The 13,415-nt window shown below is 53.1% G+C and overlaps 2 protein-coding genes across 3 annotated transcripts in view; both read right to left on the reverse strand.

The window, feature by feature from the left end:
- The window catches only part of CCDC154 (coiled-coil domain containing 154), a 25,194-nt gene extending 16,301 nt beyond the window's left edge, over positions 1-8,893 (reverse strand). Inside the window, exons 1-6 of the mRNA XM_006873943.1 lie at positions 8,855-8,893; positions 7,601-7,884; positions 7,373-7,502; positions 7,228-7,301; positions 6,905-7,000; positions 6,537-6,660 (exon numbers count right to left, since the gene is read on the reverse strand). Coding sequence (XP_006874005.1) covers positions 6,537-6,660; positions 6,905-7,000; positions 7,228-7,301; positions 7,373-7,502; positions 7,601-7,884; positions 8,855-8,893 — 747 coding nt within the window. The remainder of the gene's footprint in view (positions 1-6,536; positions 6,661-6,904; positions 7,001-7,227; positions 7,302-7,372; positions 7,503-7,600; positions 7,885-8,854) is intronic.
- A 577-nt stretch (positions 8,894-9,470) lies between these two features.
- CLCN7 (chloride channel, voltage-sensitive 7) overlaps positions 9,471-13,415 on the reverse strand; it is a 29,840-nt gene continuing 25,895 nt past the window's right edge. For both annotated transcript variants that reach the window (XM_006873853.1, XM_006873852.1), the window contains 10 exons: positions 12,090-12,183; positions 11,785-11,954; positions 11,435-11,486; positions 11,146-11,273; positions 10,838-10,923; positions 10,513-10,642; positions 10,152-10,211; positions 9,867-10,043; positions 9,706-9,786; positions 9,471-9,557 (listed from right to left, as the gene is read on the reverse strand). In XM_006873853.1, the coding sequence (XP_006873915.1) occupies positions 9,471-9,557; positions 9,706-9,786; positions 9,867-10,043; positions 10,152-10,211; positions 10,513-10,642; positions 10,838-10,923; positions 11,146-11,273; positions 11,435-11,486; positions 11,785-11,954; positions 12,090-12,183 (1,065 nt within the window). The remainder of the gene's footprint in view (positions 9,558-9,705; positions 9,787-9,866; positions 10,044-10,151; positions 10,212-10,512; positions 10,643-10,837; positions 10,924-11,145; positions 11,274-11,434; positions 11,487-11,784; positions 11,955-12,089; positions 12,184-13,415) is intronic.

Here is a 13,415-nt window from a genome sequence, read left to right on the forward strand (position 1 = left end):
CCGACATACTGACAGATGGGTGGTAGATTAAACATCTAGGACATGTCATTTATGCAGAGGGGACGTTCATGGAGCCCAAAGGGAAGTCACTTCTGCCTTCTCTAGACTTAAGACTGAGAAAGTATCACATGGGTTTCCAGGGTTCTGTGACTACCATAGAACTTGCATCCCTAACTTCTCCTTGTAAGTCCAACCCCTATATAAATATCTGAAAATATTTGAACCTGATTAGTTTGAAATGAAATAGAAGATAAGGAGACCATAAATGAACGTAGAGAAGCTCTAGAAAAACACATACCTGCACTCGGTTTCCCTCATTCTCACTTAGATTTCTTTTTGTACATGAAGTTTCTGGAAACACTTTGGGTATTCTGACCCCAGAACAATGGCCTTGTGGTCAGAGGACACCCTCCTTGTCTCTGAGCAGTAGCTGCCACTGCCAAATTGGTAGAAGGCATAACCAGTATCGTTCTGGGAAACCTTTTGGGTGTTCATGCGCCCCCTGCTGTCCCTGCCATGACTCAACAGCTCTCTGCGTGTTGGTTCACTTCCTATGATACCTCGTCTGCATGCAGCCATCTGAGACTTGTTTCTGCATCCTGCCATCCTTCTCGCAAAACCGCGACACACAACTGCCGAGCCTCAACACTTCTGACTCCCTGGAAAGAGCTAAAGGAAACACTTTGGAAACTCTTGATTTGATTCTATTTGTAGATGGCTTCTTATTTGAAATCAAATTCTACTAGCCAAGCCCTCACTGAGGCCCCTCGCTAGCAGCTGTCATCATCTAACATCTCAACTTTATGACCACAGTAAAAAACCCCATGGACTATTTTGCCTATTAATGACACACATCTGGCAGTGACGTCTGCTGAGGTGCAAGGAGACACTACTGCTGGCTGTGATGCGTAAGGTTGGGTGTCAATCTGACTGGGCCATGATTCTTAAAATCACTACATTTAATTAAATAGTCTATGAAATTAATGTACGATAAAGTATATAACTGTATTAAATCAACCAATACAATTAAAAATATTCTTGCTGTTGTTAGGTCCCCCCCTGTCAGTTCCAATTCCTAGCGAGCCAGCGCCCCACAGAACGGAACACACCTGGTGCCGCACCGTCCTCACAGGTGTGATGCCTGAACCTGATGTTGCCACCGTGTCAGTCCATCTCCTTAGGGGTCTCCCGCTTTTTCACTGACCCTCCACTTTAGCAAGCATGATGTCCTTCTCCAGGAACTGGTCTCTCCTGACAGTATGTCCAAAGTATGAGCGATGAAGTCTCACCATTCTAGCTTCCAAGGAGCACTTTGGCTGCACTTCTTCCCACACAAATTCGCTTGTTCTTCTGGTGGTCCTTGACACTTTCATTACTCTTCTCCAACACCATGACTGAAATGCTCTGCCTCCTCTGTGGTCTCTCTTATTCATTGTCCAGCTTGAACACACATACGAAGGAAGGCACTGAAAATGCTGGGACCCTCTTAGTCTTCAAAGTGACATCTTTACTCTTTAACACTTTAAAGAGATCTTTTACAACAGATAAGCCTGATGCAATACACCATTTGATCTCTTGACTAATGCTTCCAGGAGCACTGATTATAAGTCAAAGCAAGATGACCTGTTTGACAATTTCAATCTTTTCTTCATTTATCATGTTAATTTCTCCAGTTGTGAGGCTTTTCGTTTTACATTGAGGTGTGTGGTACCTGAGATAGCTTTTCTATCCAAAGTCTTCTTGTTGCTAAGTGTTGTCGAGTCGGTTCCGACCCAGAGCGACCCTGTCTAGGGTTTCCAAGGAGCAGCTGGTGAGCTTGAACCACCGACCTTGCAGTTCAAACGGCTTTGCAGTCTGACGCATTAGCCCACAGCGCCACCCCAGGACGTCTTACTCCCACAAATGATTGGGTGGTGGCAGCTATGTGCCGTGGAGTCACTTCTGACTCATAGCGACCCTGTATAGGGTGTCTGAGGCTGTAGGCTGTAAATCTTTACAGGAACAAAAAGCTTCATCTTTCTCTCTTGGAAGTGCTGTTAGTTTTGAACTGCTGACCAAGAGATTAGCAGCCCAACTCATAACCACTACGCTATGCTACCAGAGCTCCTTAAATGATTGGGTTGTTGTTGTTAAGAGCTGTTAAGTCGGTTCCGACCCATAGCGATCCTGCATAGGGTTTACAAGAACTGCTGACCTTGCAGTTCAAATGACTTTGCAGTCTGGCGCATTAACACACAGCGCCATACCAGGACTCCAAATGATTGGATGGATCCATGCAAATAGGGTGTACCTGACTCTAACACTGGAATTGGTTAGTTTTGCCATTCCGCTGGGTTTAAAAGGAGCCATCTCAGCAGCAGGCACAGAGGATCCCAGGACCATCAGGAAAGAACCGTGAGCAGAGCCTGAGCCCCTGACCTGGAAAGACAGAGCATCAGCCTCCCCAGCCCCTGGACCAAGGAAGGCTGAGTGTCCACAGGCAGGAGGCTGACTCTCAGAATGTGCCCTTTGGGCATTTACAAGCAAACTAAAGGAACTTTGTAACCATTGCCTGAACAGGGCAGAGACCAAAGGGCCACGTGGCTGAGAGGTTGAAGACTAGGCATGTGTGTAGTATGGCAGAGAAGAGGCTTCCTGACTGGAAGAGTGCTACATCCTGAGTTGTTTCGGCTCCTCTTCCTGAATAAGTCCCGTAATTGTCAGTGCTATCTAGGAGTTCTGTGTGACCACCACAGTGGACTACTGACCCCAGTGTTGTAAGAGGGATGGCTGGTGTCAGAATAGGACAAAGAAGGCGGAAGTGGGGAGGCATGTCTGACCTCTGCTTCATAGGAATCCACCTGGATTCTCCTTCATTCTTGTGGCGCCAGAGTGATTCAGACATGGAGTCCAAACCATTTGTATCCAGTGCAATCCATACTGAATGCCGGAGTCTCTGATGTTCGCAAGTATTTCAGACCTCTCAGCTCCCAGTAAGCAAGGCTGTTGTGTCATCTGCATATCACAGGTTGTTCACCAGCCACTCGTCGTATAATTCAGCTTCTTGGCTTATTTGCTCATCATACAGTTTACAAACTATGGTGAAAGAATACATGGCCGGTGCTCACCTTGCCTGATTTTAAACCAGTCCATATTCCCTTGTCCTGTTCAAACCACTGCCTCTTGATCTATGTATGTACAATGAAGAGGTCTGAGATCTCCATTCTTCTCAATGTCATCCACAATTTATGATCCACACAGATCAGTTCCTTTGCAGTCAATAAAATACAAGTCAATATTTTTGTGGAATTCTCTGCTTTGAGCCAAGATGGACTTGCTGCCAGCAATGATCTCCCTCGTTCCACATGCTCTCCTGAGCTCCTTGTCAATGGACGCTACAACTGGTTTTGAATTATCTTTAGCAAAATTTTACTTGCATGTGATATTCATGAGATCGCTTGATGATTTCCGCATTCTGTTGGGTAACGTTCTTTGGAACGGGCACAAATATGAATCTCTCACAGTCAGTTGGTCAGGGAGCTGTCTACCACGTTTCTTGGTATAGACCAGTGAGCATTTCCAACACGGCATCACTTTGTTGAAACATTTCAATTTGTATTCCATCCATCTCTGGAGCTGAGTTTTTCACCAATGGCTTCAGCGCAGCTTGAAATTCTTTCTTCAGTATCATCAGTTCTTGATCATATGTGACCTCTTGAAATGGTTGAACATCGAGCGTTTCTTTTTGGTACAGTGACTGTATTCTATTTTCTTCTGATGCTTTTTACATCATTCAATATTTTATCTATAGAATCTTTCTATATTACAAACTGAAGTTTGAACTTTCTCTTCCATTCTTTCAGCTTGACAAATGCTCAGTGCGTTCTTCCCTTTGATTTTCTAACTTGAGGTCTTTACGTTTCATTATACTACTTGACTCTGTCTTCTCAAGCTGCCCTTTGAAATGTTCTGCTCGGCTCTTTTGCTTCACTTCTTCTAGCCACTTTTACTTCTCTTTGTTTAAGAGCAAGTTTTGACGTCTCTTCTGACATCCATTTTGGTCTTTCCATTCTTCTCTGTCTCTTTAATTACCTTTTCTCTTTCTTCATATAATGTTTTTGATGTCATCGCACAACTTTTCCGGTCTTTTGTCATGAGTGTCTAATCCATCAAATCTGCTCTTGAGATGGTCTCTAAAGTCAGGTGGGATCTAACAAGGTCAGATTTTGGCTTTTGTGGACTTGTTTTAATTTTCTTTAAGCTGCATCCTGAACTTGCATGTGAACAAAATTGATGGTCTGTTCCACTTTTGGCTCCTAGCCATGTTTCGGCTGATGATATTGAGATTCCCCATCAGCAATTCCCTCAGATATAGTCAATTTCATTCCTGTGTATTCCATCTGGAGAGGTCCACATATACAGTCGCCATTTATGTTGTTGAAAATGGTATTTGCAGTGAATAAGTAACTGGTCTTGCAAGATTCTATCATGGGATCTCCAACATCATTGCTATCCCCAAGGCCCTATTTTCCAGCTACTGATGTTTCCTGTTTACAACTTTAGCATTCCAGTCGCTAGTAATCATCTGGCCATTTTGTTTGCATGTTTGATGAATTTCAGCCTGAAGAAGTTGGTGGAATTCTTCATCTTTCGTCATCCTTGGCTTTAGTGGTTGCTGGATAAATGTGAATAGGAGTGATACTAAGGGATCTTCCTTGTAGGCATAGGGATATTATCCTACCACGGACAACACTGGACTTCAGGAGAGATCTTGAAATGCTCTTTTTTCCTGTGAGTATTGCGCCATTCTTCTTCAATTTGTCATCGCAGCGTAGTAGCCATATGATTGTCCGATTTCAAATAGCCAGTCCCCGCCCATTTCCGCTCCCTAATGTCTAGGAGAGTGATCTCTGTGCATTCCAGTCCACTTCTGATGGCTTCAGATTTCCTAGATTCATACGTCATAGTTTCCACATTCCAATTAGAAATGGATGCGTATGAGCGGCTCCTCCTTTTCATTTTCAGTTGTGACCCATCAGCGAGTGAAGGCCTCCAATCTTTTGCTGCATCCATGCCACCAAGGTCACCTCTACTCTGAGGAGGCAGCTCGGCCCCAGTCCTATTCTGAGTGCCTTCCAACCTGAGGGGCTCATCTTCTGGCACTATACCTGAAAGTGTTCCGCTGCTGTTCATAACGTTTTCAGTGACCATTTAGAAGTGGTCTGCCTCTCCAGTCTGGAAGCTCCGCTGATACCTGGCCACCAAGGATGACTCTGCTCATCTTTAAATATCGATGGCATAGTTTCCAGCATCACAGCAACACACGTCACCACAAACTGACAGACAAGTGGGATGCTGACTCACAGTGACCCTGAATGAGGTTTCCGTGTCTGTTCACCTTTATGTGAGTGGACAGCCTGTCATATTTACTCCACTGGCCCCTAAAAAAAGCAGGTGGTTTTTGCTTTAATGTAGTATTATATTCACCAGCTGTTCCTCAGAAACTCTATACAGGGTCGCTATGGGCCGGTATCAAGTCAACAGCACTTAACAACAACAACTACTATTCTATTACCTTATTGTTGTTAAGTATCAGAGTAGTTTCTGACACATAACGAACCTGTGTAGGGTTTCCAAAGAGTGGCTGGTTGGTAGTTAGCAGTTCAGTGCTTACCCTACAGTGCCACACCAAGACTCCTAATAAAATATAGAAATATAAAATTACGGGAGCACCGTGGTTCTGTAGGATAAACCCTGGACAGCAAACCACAAAGACAGTGGTTCAAGCCCACCAGTTACTCCTATAAAGGTTTACAGTCTTGGAAACCCTACACACAGTTGTTAAGAGTCGGAACCAACTTGACAAGCACAAGTACAAAATTAAGAAACATTAAATTTCATAATGTTGAATTCAATATTGATTGCCTGACTGGCCTATTGATTGGTCAGTTGGTTGAATTAGTTGATAGATTATTAATTAGGTGATTGGTGTATTGACTGGTGTGTAGTTCCGTGATTTATTATTTAGTGAAGTGGCTTATTGTTTAATAGATTGACTGGCTTACTTGTGGAATGATTAGCTCATTGTTTCATTTCTTGTTGTGAAGTACCGTCAAGTCAGTTCCCATCCATAGCGACCCTGTAGAGTTTCCGAGGAGCAGCTGGTGAACTTGAACCACCGACCTTGCAGTTCACATGACTTTGCAGTCCGGTCCGTTAGCCCACAGCGCCACACCAGGATTCCCATTGTCTCACAGATAGCTTCATTTATTGGTTGGTTAAATTGTTGATTGATTTTTTTATTGGCTAGTTGTTTTCACTTAATTTTGTTATTTTACTTACTGTTTTCTTCGTGATTGAGATTTTAGTGGTCGGATATTGATAAGTCTGATATTGATTGATGGGTTTTGAGTTTCAGGGAAGGGGTCCAATAGAAGTCAGAGAAAAGGAGGAGCTTTGGGGTGAGCGGGCAGTGAGGCATCTGGTCTCCTCCTGTCTGACCCTGTTGGTGTCAGGAGGAAATGGGGTCCTGGCCAGTGTACTGGCGACCACCATACCTGCATCTTGGCTATCTCGTGGTCCAAGCGTTGGCTGGCCTCCTCTTGGCTCTTCTGCAGGGTATTACAGGCCAGCTTCCGGTCCTGGCCTTCTTGCTTTAGCTTTCCCACAAGCTTGGTCAGCCTGCGGGCAGTGTTAGGGGATCACGCAGGCCAGCAGTGAAGGAGCGCTGCATGTAGCTGGGGACCAGGCTGATCTACAGACTCCCAGAATGAGGCACACATGCACACCCCCACCCCCAGTCAACAGGCTCCATGGTCTTGGAGGAGACTGATAGGGGAAAAGAGGGACAGGGACTGGGTCCCAGTCATCCTTCTCATCTGTGTTGGGGACACAAGAAGACAGGGAGGGCACAGGAGACCAGCACCTGAGGGTCAGCTCCTGGTCTGAGCTCTTGCGCTCTGAGTCCTGGAGAGCCTGCTTCCTCCGGATCTGAGCCAGGGACTCGCGGACCTCCACCAACCTGGTACACAACCAGCCGCTCCTGCTGGCGCTGCCCTGCCCACGGCCCTGAACCCTCAACAAGATCCCTGACCAAGCAAGTCCCTGCCCCAAGCAAACCCACCATCCACAGAAGCCCCTGCACCCCACCCCACCCCCACACACAGCAAAACTCATCCCCAACAGTGAGCTCCCATCCATCCACAGGGAGCCTTCACCTCCCCCAAGTCCATGGCCATGGTGGGGTACCTCCTGTCCAGGGCCTGCATCTGGATCTGGCTTGGGCTGTTGGTGTGCTGTGAGGAGGAGGTGGGGGCTTGGCGCTGGCCAGCGAGGGTGCGGGGGATGGCTCAGGAGGCCGGACCCCACCTCCTGCCGGGGTCCCGGCACCCACCTCCTGCTCAGGGTCCCGGGCCACCTGCCGTACACCCTGCTGCAGCTCCTGCATCAGTCTCAGTGTGACACGTGTGCAGCGGTCCTGCTGTCCCCGGAGAGTGACCATCTCGGCCTGCAGGTCGGCCAGCCTGCTGGGCAGCACAGGGCATGTTGGGCTGGGTCCCCTGTCCCCATCACCCTCCCTGCTGGTGCCCAAGGACTGCCCCACCCCTGAGCTGCATCTCACCACTGCTCCAGCTGCCTCCAGCGTCCAGGAGTGTTCTGCTCAGGTACGGGGGTGGCTGGCTCCAGGCAGCCTGACTCAAACTTCTCTGGGACCTCATCCAGGCTGTCTCCCAGGAGGAGCCCCAGGTCCTCCTCCAGGGAGCCAGTGCTCAGCTGGGAGGGGGGCGATGCCCCCAAAGATGGGGTGTCTGCCAGTGCAGCAGTGGGAAGCCCCCGTGGACGGGCCTCTGACAAGGCAGTGACTGGACCTGGCTGCAAGTAAGTCCAGTGTTTGGGCAGCGTGTGCTGGCAGCAAAGACAGGTAAGGTGAGGCCACCTAGACCCCTCCCTGGATCACCTAACTCGACTTCACAGCAGCCCTGGCCAGCCTGAGGGGTCACAGAGAGGGCAGGTTAGGGGCTTCAGGGTGTGGGGAGCGATTTTGAAAGCTGGGGGCAATGGGGTGGCAGTGAAGGTCACCCAAATAAGCCCCTGCCTCACAGCTCACCCCTTCCAGAGAATTCCAAGGGGGTAGGCCATTCTGGAATCTTCCCTTCCTCACCAACTGCCCAACTCTGACCGCTGTGAGGTCTCCCCAACTGCCTGTTTCTGAAGGGCACAGGGGGTGGGGGGCACAAGTGTGGGGCAGAGAGACCAGCAGCAGTGCTGTTTGGGAAGGAGGCCTGGCGGTCCCACGAAGACAGTAAAGAGACAGTGAGACGAATCTTAAGTTTATTTTGTTTAAACAACATATCCAAAATAATATCATCTCAACACGTCAATACAAAAGTTGCTACGGAGATAGAGAGTTCAGTTCTCGGGTTGGGTCCTGGAGACTGCGTGGCTCCTTTGGGCCCACCACCAGAAAAGGCTGGGTCTGGGCCTTCCCAAAGCTGCTCAGAGAGGAGGCCCAGCTGGGGCCTTGCACTGAGCCCCTAGCAGCCCAGGAAAGTCAGGCCCAGGACCAGCCTTGCCAGCCCTGACCTTGTGAGTTGTCCATTCCTGTGTGCAGACCTCCAGGGAGTTGGGTTGTGTTTCTCCGCACTACTCAGCGGCTCCCGGCAGCCCCGCACATCAGGCTGTGGGAGTAACTGCGTGAGCTTATCAGCCTTGCCGGACCTTGACTCCCACGTCCAGTGCCTCAGAGCACCAGGAAACTGAGTTCTCAGAGCCATGTTCTCTCAAACATCTGCCTGGTGACAGGCAGAGCCATAGACCCCCAAGGATTCTCTCAGGAGGCCCAGGCAGCCGGCAGCCCATGCCCACCAGAGCCCACATGTCCCTGGAGCTGTCTGGAGATGTCCCCCTCGGCCATCGCAGCAGACAGCAGAGGGTGTTACCACGGGCCCGGCTGAGCCGTGGACTCTCTTAGGTGGTTGTGTCCTCATGGAGCTGCTTCCCTGGGGTGGGGCCTCTGCCCAGGCAAGGGGTGTCCGTGCTGGCCACAGGCCACCACCACACAGTCAGACAAGACTATCCAGCCGTACAGTGGTGGCCTCGGGTTACAGACATCAGATAGTTTCCCAGCTACCTATGTGCTAATGGGGCCACAAGAGAGCGGAGTCCAAGGGGTCATGGGGGTAGAAGCAGCAGGAGGACCTCAACTCAGTGTCTCAGACACACGCACAAACACACATTCTCATACACCCATGAACATCCACAGCCACTCACACACACATCCACTCCACACTCACTGCCCAGCAGGAGAGAAAGAGCAGCTACAGCGGGGAGGGAAAGGCCCCAGAGCCAGGGGGGACCACGGCGGGAACAATCGGTCATCCTCGCAGCTCCGCAGTCTGGACGGATCCCCCTCTCCCACTGCTGGCGAGAAGGAGGGGGCTTCGCAGAGACCACGGGTCCCAGAGGAAGTGAGAGGCCAGCCTGTGAGGGCTTCATGTCTGGGCCAACGAGAGCTCCTCAAGGCCACCTCGGCCCAGCCGGTACCTTGCAAGGTCCTTCCTGGTGACCAGCCCCACCACCTGAGAGACAGGCCGGGTCATGGCTTGCTGAGTCTCACGCCACAAGCACCATTGGGACCCCAGCTCCATCTTCTCACAGACATACCCCCCATGGGCACCCTTGGCACAGGGATGGGGACATGGGGGCTGCTGGGTGGACCCCACTCACCTGGTTGCGATTGTCCACCACCACCAGATGCCTCAGACCCAGGGCCCGGAACAGCTTGAACACCCTCGGCAGAGACGCCTCCTGCAGGGGGATGTCGTCGGTCAGCACTGCACCCTTCAGCCCCACCCCTGCCCGCTCTGGTGACGCATCCCTGCCCGCACCTGGGGCACCGTGTAGGGGGAGGGGTTCATGAACTCGGACAGGTCCATGGAGCACTCGCGCTCGTCCTGGGACACGTGAATGGACTGGATGGGCGGGAAGCGGGGGTAGGCGTCCCGGAAATCCTTCAGCCTCAGTCGGCGCTGCAGCAGGCCCAGGTGGGAGCGCTCCACAAACACCTAGCAGGGCCACAGGGGTTAGGGTGGGGACCCCGGCTGCCACCCACCCACATCCACCTGAGACCCCACCCACCATGTGGTCCCAGGCTCCCGGGGCCTCAGGCCCACCTTGTGCTTCAGAAGGACGATGAGCTGGGAGCGCAGGATCAGGCCCTGGAGCCGGGCAGGCTGTGGACACGGGGTTGGAGGGCAGGCCGCTGTCTGCTGTGCGCCCCTGGCTCTGGCCCTCTACCAAGGTTCCCTCAGTTCCCGAATGCGGGTCCAGCCTAGACAACTCCTGAACCACCTGGGGTGGGTGGTCCCTGAGGCCCCAGCAGGGGAGGTGGGGGGTGTCTCCTGACAAGAGGTCTCCAAGGCCCTCGTGCGCACTAAGGCAGGCTGTCTCCACCCACCTAGGACACATGCTCACGTGGGAGAGCAGGTGGACTCTGGGTCCACCTCATCCACCCTTGGGGGGACTTTTTAGTACCTGGGCATCACCAGCATCATCCACCACAGGGAAGCCATTGTGGTTGGAAGTAGGGTCGCTGAGGATGTCCACGATGATGCCAACCTTCTCCATCCTCCTCAGGCAGGTCACCGGGGTGCTCATGACCTCCCTGCCGGCAGAGCAGACACGTCAGCCGCAGCACCAGACCATTGCCTGCCAGGGCCACCAACAGCCCCTCCTACCTGAGCCATCGATGCCCCGAGGGCACAGGGACACCTGGGGCCCGGCCTCCCCGGGACGTGGCTGCACCCATGGCAGCCCCACAAACACCACGACAGCACGGAGGTGGGGGTGGGGCAGGTACCTGGCTGTGAGCGAGTGTGAGGTGACCGGGGCCTCCCAGTGCAGGAAGGGGACACTCTGCAGCTGAATGTGCATGTCGTACAGGCCCTGTGGGGGAGGGGGACAGGCACTGTGTCCACTCACTGATGGGGAGGACCCACAGGCCCCCGCACCAAGACTGCAGCTCCCAGAACAGCGGTGCCTATAGGGTCCAGGGCCTGTTTTTTGTGCCCTGACGGTGTCGTGTGTGTGAGTGTGTGTGTGTGTCCCAACAGTGTTCTCTGTGTGTGTGGGGGGGGCGGGGTGAGGGTACCAGGGCCCAGGCCGCACCTCGATGAAGACGTCCCCTACGATCTTGGCTGTCATGAGGACCAGCATGATGGGGAAGCCGTAGGTGACGTTGCTGGTGGCCTCCATCATGATGACCGTCAGACTCAGTGTCATCCTCACGATCCCACCTGCAAGGGGCGACCTGAGCCAGGGAACCTGAGGGGCCATCCCACGGCCCCACACCCAGTGTCCCCTCCAGGCACAATGTGTGGAGGGGAGCTGCCCACAGTAGACCCACCCCCACCCCACTGTGTGCTGGCCCACCTGCTGACCAGCCACTGGAACTCACCAAGCTGGGCAGCTGCTCCCATTAGGGCGTACTTGCCGGGGTCTGCCCAGTTCTGCAAGGAGGGGCCAGGAAGGTGTTCGAGGGGTGGGCATTCCCCAACCCACCACCCAGGGTATTACCACCAGCATGGCAGCCACCTCGGTCCAGAAACGGTCCCTACAGCTCTCACACAGCCCCCACAGCCACACAACCACACCCCCTACCCATCCACGCCATCCCCCACCCCAGCCCACGCCTATCAGCAGCCCTGTGTTGGCGTTCCCTGCCAGTACACCAGGAGAGGGAACCGACTTCACGGCACACCCCCCACCACCAGGGCAGTCGGGAGGGTCCCCGTCACCCCCACTCACTGCAGCGCCCGTGAGGTAGGACAGGGAGATGCCGAAGAGGCGGCCCCAGGCGGCCCCGATGAGCAAGGAGGGGATGAAGACGCCGGCAGACACGGTCAGCCCGTAGGTCCAGCAGGCCAGGAAGAAGTAGACGAGGGTGAAGAGGCCGAGCGTCATGGGGTTGTAGGAGCCTGTGGGAGAGGTGGCTGAGCAGGGCCGGGGCGCCCACCCCATCTGCCTGTGCGCAGGGGCTCCACACTGAGGCTCCAGGCTCCAGCACCCCAGGAAGCAGAGGGCAGCCAGAGCTGTGGCTCCACATCACCCACCTGGAGGGTCGTGGAAGAGGCTGACCACACTCCTCTCTGGGGTGTTGAAGAAGGCAGCCGCCATGGAGTTGTACTCGCCGTCGGCACAGAAGAGCTGTGGGGGAGGGGGGTGCCAGTGAGCAGACAGGTGGGGTCGCTGGGGAGAGGGGCTGTCATAGCCCCGCTGGCCTCCACTATGCAGAGCTGGGCTGCCTTAGTCACCCCAGGACACTGCAGGGACCCTGGCCACACCACTGATGACACCGCTAATGGGAACACAAGGTGCAGAGCACGGTGTGCAACAGAATGTCACAGCAGCTACGTGCAGGGAGCCTCCGCTCAGGCCAGCGATCCTCGGACAGCTCTACTAATGGGCGACCACACTCGGCCCCCAGTCTGCCCCTCCACCAGTTCCAGACCCTTCTCTTCACCCCAGGAAGTAACCCTACATCACCACGGTACTTCCTGTCACCGTGGTTCCGTCACACAGCACTGCCTACTTCCTGTCCCCTTGGTTCTCTGTCACACAGCACTGCCTACTTCCTGTCCCTGTGGTTCCCTCACACAGCACTGCCTACTTCCTGTCCCTGTGGTTCTCTGTCACACAGCACTGCCTACTTCCTGTCCCTGTGGTTCCATCACACAGCACTGCCTACTTCCTGTCCCTGTGGTTCCCTCACACAGCACTGCCTACTTCCCGTCCCCTTGGTTCTCTGTCACACAGCACTGCCTACTTCCTGTTCCATGGTTCCCTCACACAGCACTGTCTACTTCCTGTCCCTGTGGTTCTGTCACACAGCACTGCCTAATTCCTGTCCCTGTGGTTCTGTCACACAGCACTGCCTACTTCCTGTTCCCATGGTTCTCTGTCACACAGCACTGCCTACTTCCTGCCACCATGGTTCACTCACACAGCACTGCCTACTTCCTGTCCCCGTGGTTCCATCACACAGCACTGCCTACTTCCTGTCCCTGTGGTTCTGTGTCACACAGCACTGTCTACTTCCTGTCCCTGTGGTTCTGTCACACAGCACTGCCTACTTCCTGTCCCCGTGGTTCCCTCACACACTACCTACTTCCTGTTCCCACAGCAGTACCTACTTCCTGCCACCATGGTTCCCTCACACAGCACTGCCTACTTCCTGTCCCTGTGGTTCCCTGCCACACAGCACTACCTACTTCCTGCCACCATGGTTCCCTCACACAACACTGCCTACTTCCTGTCCCCGTGGTTCTCTTCACACAGCACTGCCTACTTCCTGTCCCTATGGTTCCTTGTCACAGGACTGACTACTTCCTGTCCCCGTGGTTCTCTGTCACACAGCACTACCTACTTCCTGTCCCCGT

Source organism: Chrysochloris asiatica, unplaced genomic scaffold (assembly GCF_000296735.1).
Source record: "Chrysochloris asiatica unplaced genomic scaffold, ChrAsi1.0 scaffold00257, whole genome shotgun sequence".
NCBI lineage: Eukaryota > Metazoa > Chordata > Mammalia > Afrosoricida > Chrysochloridae > Chrysochloris > Chrysochloris asiatica.